Genomic DNA, 21,183 nt, shown 5'->3' with positions numbered 1-21,183 from the left:
TCACAAACGTGCATGCTGCCATATGGCCTAACAGGGCTAGACATGTCCGTATGGATGTTAAGGGGGCTGCCAGCAACCGATGAACGATCGCCGACAATGCCTGGTACCTCGGCAATGGTAGAAGAGCCCTGGCGACGGTGGCGTCCAGGACGGCCCCGATGAACTCCACCCTCTGCGTGGGAATCAGAGTGGACTTGTCCACGTTGATCATGAGGCCCAAGGTAGCAAACAGGCCGGTGATCACGCGGACGTGGCTGCAAACCTGCAGTTCCGACGTGCCCCGAATTAACCAATCGTCTAGGTAAGGGAACACGTGGATACGATTGCGCCGAAGATGTGCCACAACCACTGCCATGCATTTCGTAAAGACCCTCGGGGCCGTGGAAAGGCCAAATGGGAGGACCCGGAAAGGGCTACAGCCCCCGGCGAATAACTATCTACAACACTATTGACACTTAATTACTCACTAACTACACTTAACAATCTGACTAACAACTATAACAATTAACGAGAGTTAACAAGGAGAGCTAGGGACGTGGAGGACAGCTACGCCGCGCTCCACAGTTCCAACGACCGACACGGCGGTAAGAAGGAACTGAGGAGCGGGTGGGCCGGCAGGGGTATATATGGAGCGCCATGGCGGCGCCACTCTAGGGGGCGACCTGCCGGCCCACTGGAATTGCTAGGGTAAAAAAGTTTCCGACGAACGTGCACGCGCAGCGCGCACACCTAACTGGAATGGATGTGAGCAATCACTCGAAGAAGAACCAACAAGATTCTAAACCACCATTAATGGCCCACACTTTACATAACTAGAATAGGACCTCAGAGTTATATTTCATATTCCTAGTTTCAGATACAAGAATGATACATTCATACAAATAGGATGAACACAGTCAGTAGGTTATAAGCTTTATAATGATACCTTAACAAGAGACCTTTTGCATGAAGCATATTCCAATTACATTATATTCACACTCATTAGCACTTCCACCTTAATTGAACTGGCTCGTTAGCACTACAAACGTAATTTTCCCTCCCTTGGTATTTACCCGTTCTTGTCAACTGTTAAGAAAAGTCCATTTCCATCTTAATCAAATTGACTCATTAGCACTGACCCCCCACTTAGTAAGGCAACTCCCATCGTTTCATGTGCTATAGTATATATCCTGCTTACTGTATTTTTCACTCCATGCATCTGATGAAGTGGGTTTTAGCCCACGAAAACTTATGCCCAAATAAATCTGTTAGTCTCTAAGGTGCCACAAGGACTCCAAAATATTAGAGTTTCATATATCACCCTTACAAAAATCAAGATTTCCAGTACTAAACAATCTTTAGTTTAAATAAATAATTATAATTAAAATACTTTTTAACTTTACTAAGTAACCAAATATTAACATACACAGAACAGCATAAGTTAATGACCTCACATACTACATGCAAATTATTATTCCCATCTCACTGGAAAAGCTGTCATCAGTGCACAATATTTTAAAACAAACCTGCTTTTCCAGCTGCTACACAAAAAAAGAGCAACATGGTATTGCCTCATTCTTCTCTGCTGCAAGCTCCTGTCTCTCTCAGAGTTCTCAGTGTGTACAAGGTGGAGAAAACAGGACAGTGGGAAGGGAAAGGAGACTTCAAGCTCCGACTGCTGTCGGCCAGGAGGGCCTGACTACAGAGGGATGAAGTCTTTAGGGAAGCAGACAGGACAGACTGATATTGCTCAAAGAAGGATGAATTCATTTAATTTCATTTATGTATATAGATATAGAACATATGATCCAAGGCAATGATTAAACATTTACAGGAGAAGTTACTTTCCCTTATATTGTTTTACCATTACTACCATCACTTTACTTTGCTTCAATAAGTGAAATGTTGTTTTCCCAAGTTTCTTTTAAATCTGAGCTGTGAATTAAATACTAGTTTTAAAATGTTAGATGTTAGTTAAGAAAAATAATTTGGGGAAGGAAGCGTGTAAGTTGTAAGAAATTTTAAAGACTATGGGTTTTCTACAGCACTCTTCCGCAATCAAGGGATGACGTAAATGGACAATGAAGTAGGACAGCCTTTCTTGGCATCAGTTACTGCTTCGCTGCTTAGAAGGAACTAAGGCCAGATGTTAATAATTCTATTAGAAAATGTTATTTCAGGAAACAAAGATTATTTCTTTAAAATGAAATTTACAATTGCATGTAAATGAAATAAACACAGGAAGCTGGTAGTACCTTCTCAGATGCTCACTTACTGGACTTTATACATAGGTGGCTCAACCAGTCTGGATGCCTCTAAACATGTGGGTATCTTCCTATCTGTCATGTGGATCAGACTACTTTATCTAATACCCCTACAGAGGCAGGGAGCATGCTTCCTGTAAACTATCTGCTACTGTGACATTTTAAATTTATTAGATTCGACTAAAGCTCTTTGTAAAAACAAAAGTTCCTCTCTTTAAAACAGAACTACACTTCTTGGGAAAGACTGTGATGCACATAGAACCATCATCTCACCCAACTGCATTTTTCTCCTGTTTCTATGCTGAATAGCTGTGGTTAGTTAGAAATGCACTGTGGGAGACTGATCTCAGATTAGAAGCTAGATATATAAATTTCATTCCCCTTAAAATTTTTTCCTCTTTAAATTCAATAAGAAAGACAACTAGAAAAACAAAGCAACACTTTGGAAGATGAAATGATTTAGCAGGCTTTGGACTTATCACTATTCCCATGTGACCAATACTGTACTGTATACTGGTATGATACTGATCTACTGCTGGACCTCTCGCTGTACAAGTGGGAACTGGGAATCTGAGGTTGCTCAAATCCAAGCTTTTTCACGTGTCATAAATAAGAAACACCTATGCTAAATAGCTGGACTGATCCAGTATGAAAATTCGAAATATCGATAGCTTTCAAAGATACTTCCTGAGATAATTATGACCTTCAAATGAACATATCCTTAAAAAGTAGCAGACTTATAAACAATACTAAATAACCTTTATATTAACTAGGGTAGAATGCTGTTCTAACCCACAGGATATAATGTTCTGAGCTTTGATAACAGAGATGCCAAGGTGCTATTTCTGGCACAACTGATCAAAATCACAATGTAACTGTGGGTTTCTAAATCTCTCTAGGCAAGATGAAAGGGATTTGCCTGGAAGTAATTACATCACAAAAGAAGATAAAACTATTGAGAGATTCCAAGCATACGAACATCCTAATATCAAGCATAACTCTGGGAAAACAGCTGAAATTGGAAGGGGCAAAATTAAAGGATACTTATATTAAAGTTTCATGTTGTTACCATAACTGAGACTCAGACAACAGTAAATTAAACATGAAAAATCTTGAAACACACAGAAAAATAGCACAGTAACCTATACAATGTAAAACTTACTGGTATCGGTTTCTATCCTTCAAAGAGTTTTTTCTTGAATTGCCTCCTTCACTAAAATTGTCTTCAACTTCTTCAGATTCCAAACTGCGGTTACAACTCCGAATGGTTTGAAAGATACTGTTTGCTGTTGATTCTTTTTCCATATTATTTAAACCATCTTGGCCTATTCGTTGCAAGAAATTATCTTGCCCACTGTAATCTGAAACAAACTAAAAAAGCCCAAATGGTTAATATAATGAACAGTTAGAATAGTGCATAGTTAAGTAAACTGACAGAAATAGAGTTTAACTTGCGATTTTCAAAGGGGCCTTAGCATGTGAGGCACAGATCAACCACTGACTTTCAGCGGGAGTTGGACACCTAATTCTGGTCTATTACTAGGACTTCTAGGCATTACAATAATATAAACAAATAAATAATATTAATTTCTTTAGACTCTGAAAATCTCAGCTTCAATCTCTACACTTGAGGGATTATTTGAAAGGAAAAAATGGAAAGAACGGTTATTTATCTTATAATGACTGTGATTTTTCAAGATGTTGTAGTCAGCGTGGATCCCACTATAGATATCGCTGTATCACACGTGTATGAGATTGGATTTTTTTTTTAATAGCAATTCCTATTAGGGCCATGCATGTGCCCTGTGCCTTCTTGTGCTCCCTTGGAAGAGGATAAAGGGCCCAAGAACTGACCCTCCCTCAGTTCCCTTGCAATTTGAAGCTTGTGTTAGCTGAAGACTCAAATTGTGGATGGAGCAAAGGGCAGGTCATGGGATCTACACTGCTAACATCATCTCGAGGATTCACTTTTACTGTAGGGTAACTTTTCTTCTTCAGGTATGTGTAAGCCACCACTGTAGGTGACTGTCAAGTAGTCGCCTCTTAAGGATGGTGGACATGAGGAGAATCAGCTGCAACTGTTTAAGACAAATGGGAGTACAGCTCTCCCAAAAGTTCAGTGCATAATGCTTGACAAATGTGAGCAGGTTGCTCCACATAGCAGCCTGGCAGATTTCAGGTACTGGCACATTGCAGAACCATGTTGAGGATGCCACTTGAGCTCTAGTAGAATGATTCCCAAGCTGTCAATGGGAGATGAACATCAGCCACCTGGTAGCATAGCGTGATACATTTTAAAATTTTAGGGATGAAATGGTTTGCCCTTTAGAGTGGCTAGCTATAGCCTCATATAAACATGGGGACAGTCTGAAAGATTTGATCCTCTCAATATAGTTTCAAAGAACCCAATAAACCAAGGTATGGAGTTTCTTCTCCTCTTGCCTGGAACGTGGCTATGGGAAGAACACGTTAGTTCACTGATTGATTCAAATGCATTTCTAAAACCACCTTGGGAAGGAGTTTTGCGTAACGTCTCAGGACCATTTAGTCTCTATGAAATCAGGTAGACAGAGGTTCTGCTATGAGCTGATGGATCTCACTGACTCTTCTAGTTGAAGTGATGGCAACCAGGAATACTGTTTTTGAGAGCATATTGGATAGATGTTGGAAAGGGACTCAAAGGGGACTCTATAAGCCTATGAAGGACAACACTGAAGTCCCATTCAGGGTCTCTAACCAATGAGTGAACATGTAAAAGGCACTTAAGGAATCTGGATACCGACAGATGAGAGAAGATTGAAAGAGACTGAATTGCTGGATAATATGCTGAAATTGCCACCAGATGGATCTTAATTGAACTAAAATCCCAGAATGTTTTAATTGCAACAATTAGAAAAGAATCTTCATTACTGGGACCTACATTGGGTCCAGGCCACGTTGGGCTGCCCACATCAAGAACCTTTTATGTTTAGAAGAGTAAGTTTTCCTTATGGATAGTTTCCTGCCTGATGTCAGGATCTCCTGATTATGCAAGGAGCAGTGCTTTTCCATGATGTTCAGCCAGCCAATATCCAAACCTTCAGCATCAGCAACTTTGGGTTCAGATGGAGTACTTGACATATATCTTGTACAATAAATGTGGGTGGTCTGGAAGTCAGGCTGGTGTTGCAGAAAGACTGCCAACAAGAACTATTTTGGGAGCTAACTACCAAGATAAATCATATCCAATTTTGTCTAACTTTGGCAATCACTCTGGAAATTGCTAGGATTGGTGGGAAGATGTAAAAAAGGGCCGCACTTTCACTGCTGGAGGAAAGTGTCCAGTTAAGGTGGAGAAAAGATATCTGAAAGTCAGCTCTGGAGTGGTTTTGGCATGGTTCTCAATCATCTCATCAAACCTCCTGCCTCTGGGGGGGGGTAGAGAGAGATTGATTTGTAACACAGAAGGGGGAGGAGGGGTGCCTCCATGAACAGTGGAGTCACTTTCTGGATGAATACTCAGGCTGGCAGCTATGAGAGAAAGATGACAGTCTCAGTTTCTGAAATGGCTGGTACTAGAAGGTTTTGCAGTATGGTACTGAGGTATAAATGTCCAAAAAGCTGAGTGTTGGTCTGAAATCCTTGAGACAGTGCAGTGCCTCTTCCTTTCATTGGCTATTTAAATGCATATCTTCAAAGGGTAAGTCCTCAGTTGTAGCCTGGACTTCCCTTGATACTCCAGATGCCTGAACCCAGGAGACTTGGTGCCTTACGACTGCTGTGGAGATAAATTAAGCAGCTATACTGGATTCATCCACTGCCACTTGTAGTGCTGTCTTGGCTATCATCTGCCCTTCCTTGATCATGTCTCAGTTTTTCCCTATATACCTGTGGGAGCTGAGATAGGAAGGAAGCCACCCTCTCCCATATCAGAAAGTTGTATTTTGCAAACAGCACCATATTGGTTGTAATGCAAAATTGGAGAGATGCTTTCCTTCCAGAAATGTCCTGTTGGTGGATCTACATCTCTCCTGAACTGCAGAGATGATGAGCAGTGTCAGATGGACATAAAAGTAATCAAAACTTCTGGGTGGGACTTGGCAGTGTTTTTCCAGCTGCTTCCAAGACAGAAGGGAGTGAGGTAGGGATGTGCCCCAAACCCTTCATTGGGTCTAAAATGTCCTCATTGACTGGGAGGGCAATTCTTGTGGGCATGGAGGTGCTGAGGTTGTCAAATAATTTATGATTGTCTTCCTGGAACACCATCATTTCCATGTCCAATGTGTCAGCTATACTTGGCAGCAACTCCAGGAAAGACTGGAAGTCACTGACTGCCAGTGTTGGGGCTATGATGGCTGATTCATCCAGGGATGAGGAGAATTCTTTAGGTAAGAAGGGCAGCTGGAGTGTCTCTCTTATTAACTCCACCATGTCTTTGGAAGGTCCATGCAGTACTGGTGAGGGTGCTGAAGAAAGCATTGCTGATGGTGACCAAGATCATCTCCTCTTTTCTGAGCCCTGGGAAGAGGCCCTGCTACGGGACCTGTGGAAAGGTAGGGCCTCAGTAAAGTCAGTACAGCAAGTTGTACTGCTCCTGATTAAACTGTGGGTGTCCCATCCATTCCCAGTCCTGCACAGGGGCTTTGTACCACATACCTTCAGAGTACCCTTGCAGGTACTGTCCTTTCCTCTTGGACAACGGTTCCTTGCTTGAGGTCAGGGAGAAGGAATGGCCTGGTTCCAGTATCAGTATTGGTGTCTAGGCTTGTTTTGGCACCAAGAGGAGTCATGAGGGGGGCTTTTTGAAGGAATGTCTTGATACCAAGAAGGGTTCTGGTTTCAGGATCAGTACTGGAGCAGTTCGCTGTATCAGTGTCAGTACTAGTGCAACCATCTGGTCTCTTGGTCTCACTGGTGCCATGACACTATGCCTTATCGATGCTGAGGATTTCAAGGGCTTCTTTCTAGTCCTTGTTTCTTTCTGCAGAAACCGACTTTGATACCAGTTGATTGCTGTGTTTGCGCTTGGTGGTGGAGTGCCTCTCCATCTCAGAAGGCAGTGCCAGGTCTCTCTGTCCTGAAGACGATGTCAATGCAGTCAGTTGCTGTTGGTGATGTCAGCACTGGTGACAATGGTATTGACACCATTCTTTGGCTTCTTTTTCCTACTGGAGCCAGAGATGTGGTGCCTGATATAGACAGGGTGATCAATGAACACAATCTCCTTGGATCTGGTGCTCCTGAATCTGAAGCTATCTTCATGTATAGGTACAAGAGGGGCAGTTAAGACCATACATAAGAACATAAGAATGGCCGTAATGGGTCAGACCAAAGGTCCATCTAGTCCAGTATCCTGTCTACCAACAGTAGCCAATGCCAGGTGCCCCAGAGGGAGTGAACCTAACAGGCAATGATCAAGTGATCTCTCTCCTGCCATCCATCTCTACCCTATGACAAACAGAGCCTAGGGACTTAATCTCCATGAATGTATCCAGTTATCTTTTAAACACTGTTATAGTCCCAGCCTTCACAACCTCCTCAGGCAAGGAGTTCCACAAGTAGATGGCGAGATGTGTGAAGAACTTCCTTTTATTTGTTTTAAAACTGCTGCCCATTAATTTCATTTGGTGGCCCCTCATGTTTGAGCCTCATGTCTTGGGATTTCCAGGTGTGGGTTGAAAAGGAGTGGCAGATGGAACATTTGTTGGTGATGTAACCTTTACCAAGGCAGAACAGACTGGAAGTTGAGGCTAGACAAATTTAGACTGGAAATGAGGCAAATAATTTTTAACAGTGAGGGTAATTAACCACTGGAACAATCTAACAAAGGTTAGGGTAGAGTCTCTATCACTGGCAATTATAAAATTATATTTAGATTTTAAAAAATCTGTTCTATTTCAAATGGAATTATTTTGATAAAGTTCTATAGCCTGTGTTATACAGGAGGTCAAACTAGATGATCACAATGGTCCCTTCTGGCCTTGTAACCTATCAATCTGCTACGTTCATCTATGAGATGCATGAAACCATAACAGGAAGGGCACACATTAAACATAGTGGGTTTTGAGCCTGCCATAGCTAGAGATTAGCACAAAGCACCTCACTCTGCTGTACGGGGGGGTCTCCCCCATGTCTGTCTTAATTGCTTGCTCTCTTTCTTTTTTTCGTGAATACCCAACAAAAAAGTCTAAGATGAAGGATCTAATTAAAAGGAGAAGTGCAGAAGGATTTCTTCACTGGAAAAGGGTTCTGAAACCAGAAGCAGGTCAGACAAATTTCAGGTCTGTCTCACTGCCACAGACACTAAGAAGGAATCGAGAGAAGGTCAGGGCCTCTCCACCCTTTATGTCTTTGCACGAGAGCATGAAGTAGCACAGGGCTGCATTCACGGCCCTGCCGGACGTTGCTATTAAAAGATTCCAGGCTCGCATGCCTAAGCACCTACCTCAGGATCCACACTGACACATACTCGAAGAATTGCTTCTTTTCATACATTAAGGGTCTGAAACACTGAGGTTCTGAACTCTTATTTACCTCTATTACTATTGAATTAAGTAGAAGTTAAGAGCACTATCCTTTAAAGGAAGTGCTTAGCATCTTACAGAATGAGATTCTTTGGCATATATGTTCATTGTTCATTGCAATTGTAGTTGCAATGTATTTGTCATTCCTATATGTAAACAAACCACTTTAAATTAATTTAAAAAAAAATGAATATGAGTTGTTATTGTATAACTGGATTGAGATTTGATACCATGGATTACACTTTGGTTTAGAGAAAGCCACAAAAAGTTTAATCAACTGCATTGAACAGAAGGGATTTGATCAATTGTCATCTTCAATAACTGTCAAATAATAATTTCACTATCATCTACAATTTGGTAGGGAGCTATTTTCACTGTATACAGGATGTGGGCATGTAACCATTTATAACATCGATGCGATCTCATAATAATTTACCTCTAATGTTTCATCCTGGGAATTATACTGTGGGCAAAGTCTGATGAGGCTTGCTGCTCCATCCAAAACGTCACAAAGCTCCTTTAAAAATACACCACAGAAAGGAACTACTTTACAGCCTGGAATATTCAGAGCACGATTTACCACTTTCCGATATTCAGAGGATGATTCATGTTGTGCCATAGCATCCTTCAGACTTCGCATGGTTTCAATATCAGATTGATCCATGAACTGCCACATTTTTAAAACTTTTCTAGACCTATTGCAAATAGACAACAAAACATTTGTAAAAAAACATAGTTTACATTGAAGTTCAACCCCAGAAGTTGATCTCTTCTATTAAAAAAAATTAGTCTTACTTTCATTAGAATTATTCAGAAATAGGGGTCAGCACCACCATATTGCGCAATGAACACTTGATAAAATTATTGGACTTAGTGACAGACATTGGTAGGTGGCAAGAGAGGGCTCCAGGCTGAGGAAGAGGGTTGGGGTATGGGAAGTGGTATGGGCTTTGGGCTGGGGATGCAGGCTCCAGGGTGGGGCCAGAAATGAGGGTTCAGGGTGCCAGAGGGGGCTCTGGGCTGGAGCAGGGGTTGGGTGTAGGGGCTGGTGTGAGGGCTCCAGCTGGGAGTGCAGGCTCCAGGCTAGCTCTGGGGGTGAGGTGTTTGGGGTGTAGGAGGGTGCTCCTAGCTGGGACCAAGGTGTTTGAAGGGCAGGAGGAGGAATCAGAGCTGGGCCAGGGGAGTGGGGCATGGGCGTGTGTGTATGCAGGCTCCATGCAGCGCTTACCTCAAGCAGTTCCCGGAAGCAGCGGTATGTCCCACTTCCAACTCCTATGTGGAGGTGCGGCCAGGTGGCTCTGCATGCTGCCCCGTCTGCAGGTGCTGCCCCCGCAGTTCCTATTGGCCATGGTTCCTGACCAATGGGCTGGGAGCCGCAGTGTCAGCGCTGGGGGGGGACAGAAGCAGCATGCAGAGCCGTGCCTCCACAGCAACAGCAAGGACGGGGAGCCGCTTGCAGGGAGGCTCACCTCAGGTGGCTCACCACCACTCCCGCAAGCAGCTCCCCATCCCTGCTGTTGTTGGTGGAGGCACGTGCAGCCAGGCAGCTCTGCAGGCAAACTGCCTCAGTCTGCAGGCACCGCCCCTCACAGCTCCCATTGACAGTGGTTTCTGACCAATAGGCTGGGAGCCGTGGAGTCAGCGGTTGGGTAGGGGGAACAGAGGCAGTGTGCCTGCAGAGCCACCAGGTGTCTGGTCATACCTCTGCCAGCAACACCAGGGACAGGGAACTGCTTGTGGAGAGCTACCTGAGGTGAGCGCTCCCATGGACCTCAAATTTTTTACCACAGACACTTGTGTCCATGTATGGACACGCTGCCGACCCCTGTAAGTGAATGAGACAAATTCAGTTGGGTATTCATAGAAAAGCTCAGGCTAATAGAGCAATTTTTTCCTTTTGAATAATTGAACACCAAAATGAACATTCAAAGCTGAGTAATGAGATCTAGATATTGTTGGAGCTACAGCTGGGATTTTCAACAGAATCTAAGAGAGTTAGGCACAACAGCTTGGGAAGGAAAAGAGGAAACTTTTACATTTATCTTGTTACACTCCTTAAAAACAGAGTAGTGGAAGAAAATCAGAGATAGTTAAAGGAACAATGTCATGATAAACCTATCTGTACATAACATTTCCTATGCTGTATTATTAGTAATCTTTAGATAAGCAAGAGTGAAGTAATTTTCAAAACTGATTTTAAATAATTAATGTTGATTATTACATTTTTTGCATTTCCCTTAGATTGGACAATGAAAATAAACTTAAAATAAACAATTTCACTTTTGTTTCTAGTTAGTTTCACTTTCCAGCTTTCGTGCACTAGCATGCTGCGGCAATGTTTGTGTTGTAGATGCTCAAAGGAATGTTTATAACCAAACAAAAATGGTTTTAGGACTGCACGAGAGAATACATTAGCACTGCTAGAAGTTTCCTCAGCGGAACATGTTTGGGCAGAGCCCTGGCAATTCCACCCCTCCGCACCCTGCACACCAGCAGTGCTACAGGACAGCTAATACAAGATATCCCACCCAGCACTATCTCCTTGACCACTGCATAAAGCTCTGGCAGTACCCTTCCTTTCCTCCCCTTCCCTCATGCAGTGCACTCACAAGAGACATAATTAAACTCTTATTACAGTTTTGACTTCTCCTTGAATAGGCTAGCTTGTCGTAGAACAACGATTCACAGCCTTCTCAGGCTTACATGGCCTGGGAGGCCGTGGATATGTTCTTCAAGACAAGGCCTCTTGTGTTTGTGAGTGCTTTGAATGTGTTTCATATATTAAAAATGTAAACTAACAGCACGAGTGTGCTTATTAAACCACAAAAAGCTGCAGTAAAAACATATTAAAAGTTTGCTATGCAAACACAAAATACAAGGAAAGTCAGAGTTAAGAGGCTGGAACTTTAGACTTAACTCTTTCTACTACAAAAAAATTCATTGTATACTGTATGTAAGATCACCTACTGTTCTGAGAACCCAGCAGCAGTTACTGTAGGTAAAATGGACTGACCTAAGGAAGGAGCTTTATTTGACATTTTTTGACCTATAATAATATTACTTTAACTTTTATAGTTTCACTACCTTTGTTACTGAAACTCCAACCCTAAGACTATAGTAGCTGTAGTGGGTTACACATAGTTAAAACAGAACTGCTTTTACACTCTTCTTTTCTCATTTAAATCATCTATTTGAAAAATGTATCTCCATGTTTTCAATTTAACATATTTAGCATGTACCAGGATAGATGATGATGTCTCCCGAGCATTCTGAGAAATGTCTGTCTTTCACCATGTTTAATTTTTCCAGAATAATTATGAGAAATTCAAAAGATGAAATGATGAGACTTAGCAACAGAATACAGCTCAACAGACTGATTGATTCAATGCCACACATTGTCCTTCAGAGGGGAGTTGTGCTTAATAAAAGCTGTAGTTTAATCTCTATCTCTGAAACTTCCTTATGTAAAAATGAGTTGCCAGTACCTAAGCCCTGCCAAGAATTCCATTACAGCATTGTAGTTTCCCATGTTCCAGCAGCATTTTGCCACATGTACTAAATATGAGAAGACTTCTCGTTTCTCCTCCATAGAACCGGCAGTAAGGATCAACCACGTAACCCAAGAGCTCACCTAATAAAACAAAATGTACAGTACAAGAAATCAGCCATGGCTATGTTATTTGGAACATTTAATGCAATAGAATGAATATATATTAATCTTAAATTGTCTCTATCGGAGGGAAAATAAGATATTTCATCAAATTATATATATACCCACACACAATAAAATCACACAAAAACATTCACCATATATATTATAAATACCATATGTATATCCATATCACACACACATATATGCAAAGTATTTGAATCTCAAAATGCTTTTAAAAGTTATTTATTTTAAACCCAAAATGCTGAACAATAACAGATACTGTGTTGTAGATTAGGGCTAAGATTTTCAAAGCCGCCTAAAGGATTTGCAAGACCAATTCCCACTAAAATCAATGGGAACTGGCACCTAAATCTCCTACGTGGCTTTGAAAATTTTAGATAACCCATTTTATTCAACTTGGGCAACAGGTCAGAAGCGGCAGTTTATAAATTAGAGAATATTTTTTGCTGGCATTTGTATATATTTTTTCTTGATGTGCAGATTTGTTCACTGCAATATACTCTAAATACGTTTAATAATTAGTGACTATAGCTATTTGTTATATAAGAAATGAAGCAGAAAATACCACTTTCCAAATCTGACCTTATTGTCAAGTTCTTTTTGGTAATTTATCCCAGCCTCAGAAATCAGCAAACTATATGATTCTGTTCATATTTAAAATCTGGTCAGGCATAGATATTTGCCACACCGAAATTTTTCAGTTTACTTTCCCACAACATCCACAAAAAATAGATATATTTCATATGGAAATCTAATTTAAACCAACTGTTTCTTTTTACAGTATGATTCCCTAGGGGTTGCTTTTTATCACTGTAGAAATATTTTTAATCATAAAGTAATAAATGTGATCTGTTCACTGACATTGAGTTCCATTCTTCTTTTGGTCTTCAATGATTTATGTGTTTATAGCTATTACCAGAGTGATGAGAGCGTCACAAAACAATTGAGACCACTAGCTTCCCCCAGCGAAAGAAATCTGTATTTAATGTCCTACTGATATACTTAAAGACACAAACCAAACGTGAAATTAACTGAAAATTCGTTGAATTGAAAACAATTTATGAAAACACATAAGGTTATATACATCACTACATTTTCCTTAGCCTATACAGACACAGTATTCTCTGTTCCTCATTCTGGGTCATGACAACAGCAAATACAGTAAAAGCAAGAACTACGAATAAAATTATTCTCTTGCTTTTCAATCTTTCTGATGCCCAATTTAATCAAGTGCAAGAAAGTCAAGTTTCACTGTTTTCTTAATGTTGAAATGTATTAACATACTATACTATTAATGAAAGACTGTGTAAGTAATATTATGGTTGACAGAAACCAGCAAAATTCAGGAAATGCAAAGTTATGGCTTTACCCTAAATTCGACAGTGAAAGAAAGAAAGCCAGCCAGCCAACTAGCTTTGTTATTGGCTTGTGTCACATTTTCAGCATTATTCAAATGTATTTTTACATTTAAGTTTCCTCTCTTTAAATAAATTAATAAGGGGAAAGTAAGTCAATGAGGTGCAAAAAATGTTCCTATATATTGCCAGTGTTTTAAAACTGCAATGCATTAGCCCACAACAGAGATGCATGAACTCCAATGCATACTAGCATGTTGCGCGCTAACTAGTCCACGTGGACCCCTGCTGGCACACACTAAAAGTTCCCTGGTGCATGTTTCTGGAGTCCCATTTCAAACAGTACTATATTAACATGCACTAGGGAACTTTTAATGTGTGCCAGCAGGGTCCCACATGGGTACGTTAGTGCATGACACACTAGTGTGCACAAGAATCTATACCCCTCTGATGCGGGCTAATGCATGTTGTAAAGAATCCCTAATTTACTCAGGAGGCAGAAACAGTTCTATGTTTCAAATAAATACACACTCAAGTAAGTATATTTTCAAAAAGGGCTGTACACAGACGTGAAATGCTATGCTGTGCCTCTAAGAGCTGCAGCACAGAACTCACAGATGGAGAGAGGGTTGATGTGGTTTTAAGCCACACCTGATTCTGGGCTGCTCCAGGAGCTGCACAATTTAGACAGTCCCTGAAGGCTATCTAATTTACAACAGCCTTTTCATGCCTGCCTAAGGGCAGCAGCACAACCCAGAATCTCTCCAGTGTCAGGTGCTGCTACTCTGCTCTCGGAACACTTCCCACCACAAACCCCAACCCTAGGTTGCCTCCAACATCAGGTTTCTTCCACAATTCCTGTGCACGAGGAATTCTCTCTTAGATGGATCTGAAACTGTTAGCACCCAATGACACTACTGGTGTCCTTTTACCCAGAGTAATAAGGGGTGAGATTCTCACCTATTGCATGTATTTATAAAAATGCTACAAGATTTAGGAGGCCTGAGTTTTCTTCTTCAGGGAAAAAAAGAAAATAAAAATTTGAATTAATAAAAGTATGTGCATTTCTGTGTACTACATGAACAGCACAACTGCTGATATATACTGATGTTTGCTACTGATTATCACTATTGTCTAGTATATTTCTATACAGCAGATCTTATAGATGTCTAGGCCCATAATCCAGACCTTTATGGACTTTACAGATTAGACTTATTTATGCACATAGGGCCTGATCCAAAGCTCACTGAAGTCAATGGAAAAGTTCCTATTGACTTCAATGGGCTATGGATTAGACCCATTTTTTTGGTCTAATATATGCCTTTTTCTAGCGGTTTAGTCCGAAATGGGTATTCTAGTTATTCTTTAACCAGACTGGAACAGTAATGAAGACATTTCATGAAATAAACAATGCTTGAGCAATATTGCAAACAGTATAGCTAACATTTGTTTGATCACAAAGCAGAATGTACAAAATTAATACTCCAATTTCATTTCCTGTTGCAATTACAAATTTTGTATAGTATCTAATATGTATTGCAAAATTATGTAATTAGTGTTACAACATTTCACGGTGCATCCTGTAATAAGTAATTTAATAAAGTGTAAAGCATATGACCAGTTAGAATTTTGGCTGAGAGATGGCATCTGGATCTCCTCAGTTGCTAAATTGAAGTGCAACATGTCTTTCATTTCACAGAGATACGTGCCACACTGTCCTTTCCATAATATGCCACAATATTTATTCAGATTATTTAAAAGCAATATCCATTAAATTATCTTCTTTCATTAACTGTTTAAAAACACAATGTAACAAACAAACAAATAAGAATAGGAAAATCTGTCTCTGCTTATCTGAAAATGTCCTTCCTTTGAGTAATAAGGCACACAGATCTGTTAGAATGAATATTTCAGTTTGTTTACATGTTGGGGGCAGAACCAGAACTTGTTAGTCACTGGCAGCAGGGGAATGCCTCACTTCCTGAAGTTCCCTGCATCTGAGATAACTTCCACATGACTCACATTTACTTTCCTAAATTATGTTAAATAGTCTTTGAAAAAAAGCACAGCAATTTCTCCAACTGCAGAGCATAATACATTCTAATGACAAAAAATCGAAATCCTTTAATATCAATGTTCAACTCTATTCTGAAAGATCCATTTGTTTCCAAGGTGGCCTGGATCTGTGGACCTTATTACCTGAAAAAAGGAAATTTTCAGGTAAGCATGGACAAATTTTCCTATTCTTTGTACAAAGGACCACAAATCTGTTACAATGTTATTTTCACAGCAGTGTGACTCTAAGGTAGAAGCAGTATCATCTTTTAAATGTTGACTCCTCTATCTTCTCCTAGACAGTAAGGCAGGGAGAAAACTTCTGCAAAAGACAGGAAATGACAATGACTAAGGTAGGTGACCAATGTGCAGAATCTGGTGAACCTATGTACTGATGCCCATTTGGCTGTCTAGAAGATCTCAATACAGGATTATCAGCACTTCTAAAGATAGGACTTTGATGCTTAACTGAAGGAGGAATGTATCTTGAATTTACTTAGGAAATGAATGCTATGACAGTTGAGAGAACTTCCTGTCTGAATTAAAGGTACGATATTGGGTCTCATCAGAGGAAGCGGCTTAAAATAAAAATTCATCTGATTGGCGATAATAGCCATTAGGAGGCATACCCAATGCACAGCAAGTATAATGGTACCTCCTGCAGGTGTTCACTCTGGGGTAGTATTGTAAGGAGCAAAATCAGGTTCCAAGGTCATACCTGACCTTGTGAGATTGAAATAAAGTTTATGCCCTAAGAAGCATATAATGTTGGGATGTGTACAAAAGTTTCTTTTCTTGGACAGGCTGAGATTATTATATTACACAGACATGGCCTTTTTTCTTGGACTCTCTTATACATGCACAACAAAGCCCTCCTGGAGGAACTCAAGCCTATGTTCCATTGATTTAATATGGTAATTAAGTTATTTTGCACAATCCCATAGAATAATTTCTATTTGTTGACTTCTCCTTTGGGACCCATGTGAACAAGAATCACTTCATCAAAGTATTCATTTTAAATTCTTCTGGTCCCAGATGGAGTATTTTTTATTTTATTTTATATCAGACCTCCTATGTGAGATACAGACATCTGAAGATTCAATCAGGCCTGAAAACTATAGTCTCTTTATCTTGCAGAGCATAACCTGGGTAACTTGTTCCCGTGCTCTTATCATATAGCAGGGACCTTGCCCAGGTTTGAGAAAGGTCATTCAGTGCTTCACATTCTTGTTCCTGACATGCAGAGAAACCACAGGGCACCTTATTTATGTTTCCATATGCAAAGAAGTCAATCACCAATCCTTCAAATTGATTTATGATGAGGGATCTATTTCTAGGTGAAGGAGCCACACTGCTAATCTGACTTTTGCCATGTATATCTTGGTGTTCTTCTCGGTCTTGTCAGGCAGTACATATAGAGAAAGGTAACTCTGCTCCAAGACTCACTCTCTCTAGGGTGAGGCTGGTTATGTTCTTCCCAGTTATTATGAAAACCCTATTAGACACATTAACTGCCATGACTAGAACAAGTCTTATCTATGGAAGGAAAAGTGCTCCAAAACCTCAATGAATCATTGTGTTCCAGCTCATGGATGTTGTGGTCTTTAGTTCTGGTACACAATCCCTCAAATGAATTGGGAAAATCCCTTAAAATAAAAAACAAACAAAACCAAATCTGATTTTCTGCATTCACCATTTGTGGGAACAGATAATGTAAAATTAGAGACAGATCATTGCCAAAGAATGAGATATGGTGATGGGAATACCTGCAATTATTAGATAGGTATCATATGAATTCTGGATCACTGAATCATACCTGTGTATAAGATCAGAATTCCCAATGGGTTCCAGTAAAAATTGAATGTTTGTTTCTGTGACATCTTTTATTTTCCATTATGGCCATCTTAATCTTCTAGTAACATTCTTCTGGGAGAAGACCTGGTACCTGACAGTATTCATCTACAGCCCAGGCATACGATTCATTTCCCTGGCACCATGTATTTGTCCTGATCCTCCAGGAACCATATCACTCTATAACTGCTTCAGCTTTCTCCCTGAACAGAACCCTAATCAGAAAAATCATCTCGGAAGAGATAAGTGAATCTCCGTCTTCCCTAGAGTCAATGTTATTGCTACCATGATGCTGGAGAGAGAGACCTTGGGAGGACATGAAAGATCAAATGGTTATGATCAAAGTTAGGAAAAGAAAAAGGCTGCCATCCATCTGCAAAACATAAACGTTGTCTGAGGATGGTAAAATGGGAATGCTTTGAAGATAAGCCTCTGTTAGGAACTTATTTAGATGTTTCAGACAGGGCTCTGCTCTGTTTTCCCTAATTCTCTGAGGCTAGAAAGCTGATTGGGAGGGAGGGGGAATTGTAACACTCCAGTCTGAAGTATATGATGGATGATTTCATTTGTGCTGTGGCCTCTCCATTGGTTGCTGAGACAGTGAATGAGACAAAGCTATTTCCCTGTTTCTTGCACAGTTCCTTAAGGTACCTCCGCTGGACAATGTTCAGTGGCCTCATCTGATCAAAGCTCTTCTGCTCCAAAACTGAAAGAGTCTGGAACAAATCAGGGCTCTAATTCCAGACAGAGCTGTTGGGAGACCTGCAGATAGCTCTGAGACACTACAGGGTAGTTACTGACTCCGCACTTGTTCTAGCTATTACTTGCAAAGAGGTATTTTCTCCTGTTATACTTTAGGGACTACTTCAATTTGCCATATAATCTGTATTCCTTCCAGTAGCGTCTGGCAGGAGCCAGGATTATATATTGACTTTTCTGATTACTATGAATAGCCTCAGTTCCCCATAAAGCTTCCTACTGTAAGAGAGCTTGGGAACTGATTTGTCCAAGCATCTGTTCCTAAGAACCAAAGCCCCATATACATGCATGCAACAGATTCGAATTCTACTTTTAAAAAATATATATATTTTACTATTTGATTCTCCAACTCTAATTTAGACTGCCAGGCTTCCTCCCCAAAGGAGGAAGAATTATCCTTGTAATTGTTTTTGTAAGGTGTGTGTATGCACACCTGGAAGAATCAGCATATGTCTATGCCCAGGTCTTTTGTGCATTAATATACTCTGCTACATTCGATGAAGTTGAGAAGGGGAATCAAGTGCTGAGGATTATTTCCCATGCTGCACTCTGTGAAGGATTATCTGTCCTGTTGCACTCCATGAACGTGAGCTGGGGAAGCAGCACTGATTTTACTATTTATTTTCCTTTTGGGAGTTTGTCCCCATAATTCTGCTTCAGACACACAAGTGAACTTGAGCTCACAGACTGCTCTGGAAATATTGAAGTGGCTAGTGATCCCCCTGTCCTCATGGAAGCTGGGTTTATGTGTCTCCCCTTCTCCACATACATCCCTTCTAGGTCTCTCAAGGAAAGGACTGGCTCAAGGATGCGCTCCCCAGATGTTCTACCCCTCTCTACTGCCTGGGATCCATATGGGCCAGGTAGGTCTATCTTTCCCATGGAGGCCTCAGCCTGGGATATGCATAACAAAGCAATCTCTGAGAAGAAGGGGTCCTGTTATAGAGGTGGCAGCAGAGGAAGGGAACTAGGCCCAAAGGCCCCTTACTACAGTCTCTGGTGTGAAAGCAGTGTCAGTTAGGCATCTAGATAACTTTAAAAATCTGGCCCTAGGTTTTTCTGGGAATGCATCATGCTGAATTTTCAATCTCTGAATTAGCTGAAATGTGTATAAAATCACATGTAGCCTGTCAGCTAGCCATTCATTAACTGCACCTCAGAGGCAGCTTAGATATATTATTAATTAAAGTGTGTATGGAATCAGTAAGGCTCATAAAATGCCCTCCTGAAATGTGTATTTTAGATAGAAAGATGTGAACTAAGTGTATAGAGCTAGCCCCTCCTAATTTGGGTCAAATCATACACCCCATTTAGGAGATCTTAAAGCATAGGTACGTTAACCGCACATAACTGGCCTAACGTCTCTTTGGAGGCTGCAGAATCTGTGGCACTTGTGACAGGCCTCAAACATGCACAGATTATTCCACTGTTGATGATACACATGCTTAAGATCAGAATCAAGCTCTAAGGGTTCAACAAGGGTACTCAGAGCTAACTAACACTGAGACTTATTCCTCCAAGTTCCTGTGTCAATCACAGCTTTAGGTTCAGGTCGTGTGGCCCTCCATATGCATGTCTTACATATGATTCCTCAATTTTATTTCCTCTCACACACAGTTCTGTTTACATAACCCTCATTATAATACCCCTTCGCTCCACAACAAGAATCACCATACCAATGCTATCATTAGATTTTCACTGCACTGATTAGTTGAAAAAGGACGAGAAAACGTATGTTTGCTGGATCACTATAATAATGACAGCTAGATGCATGTAAGTCATAAATTGAAACACAAGCCACTTGAGTTGATTATTAGCACTGCCCTTTCATTCAGGTGGGTAGAAAGTAATGGACCTCTCAATATCTCTCCACACAAATTTAATATTAGCTTCTAATTATACAAAATGAAACCAAACAGATAATTAGTTAAGATATACATAATATTTTCACGTGACTTTGCATCACGTCTTTGTGCCAAATTTCAGCCATACCGGAAACAATACAAAGCCTCAGCTGGAATTTTTCACAGAGTTACAAGAGCCCTATTTAAATTTGACTCTGAGCACAATAGGATCTTTGTCAGTTGTCCTGGCAATTTAAATAGTAGCTTAGCAATGTACTAAATAATAGCAGTTCACAAAGACCTATATGGTTTGGGGTTCTTTGAAACTTTAATTGTTTGTGCTGTAAACTGAATAAAGGATTGTGTGGTAACCGTAAGATTACCTCTTGTTTTAGCATTTTCTCCATTTATTTTAAATGTTATGGGTTTGGCCAATATATATATATTTTTATTAGATGAATTTAAATTAACTCTAAAATCTCATTGTTTTTTCAAATATTTTTATTAGGTTGTTACACTTATCTTATTTTGCTAATATAGCTTTCCTTATACAAATGGCTATTTTTCAAATAGTTCTAAAGTTTAATATTATTTAGAAAGGCAAAATTACGTCAGCATTTGACCACAACTATACTGTGAATTTTTGAAGTCAATGAGAATCATTCAGTGTTTCACCTTTTTTAAGCCAAAATTTCTGCAACAGTTGTATAGACAAATTTAGGTGAAGCCAGTAATAAATCTATCATGGAACATACTTTGGTAACCGAAGACCCTTATTTACAATGAACAAAGCTGCCCATTTTCAAGACCTGAAATTGCAGGACTTGCCTGGTGATTTCTCCTCCAATTTTCATAATTCCCTTTGTTTTTTTATTTTTTAAAAGATATGTAAATAAATAG

General features: G+C 40.2%; 1 protein-coding gene across 1 annotated transcript in view; it reads right to left on the bottom strand.

Annotated features, from left to right (window-relative positions):
* Positions 1-21,183, bottom strand: part of PLCE1 (phospholipase C epsilon 1) — a 340,613-nt gene that overhangs the window by 88,554 nt on the left and 230,876 nt on the right. The window contains 3 exon segments of the mRNA XM_030568608.1: positions 3,406-3,614; positions 9,183-9,441; positions 12,232-12,377. Of these exon segments, the coding sequence (XP_030424468.1) occupies positions 3,406-3,614; positions 9,183-9,441; positions 12,232-12,377 (614 nt within the window).

Source organism: Gopherus evgoodei, chromosome 7 (genome assembly GCF_007399415.2).
Source record: "Gopherus evgoodei ecotype Sinaloan lineage chromosome 7, rGopEvg1_v1.p, whole genome shotgun sequence".
NCBI lineage: Eukaryota > Metazoa > Chordata > Testudines > Testudinidae > Gopherus > Gopherus evgoodei.
Note: the sequence above shows the minus strand (reverse complement) of the source record. Positions and strands in the feature narration are given on the sequence as shown.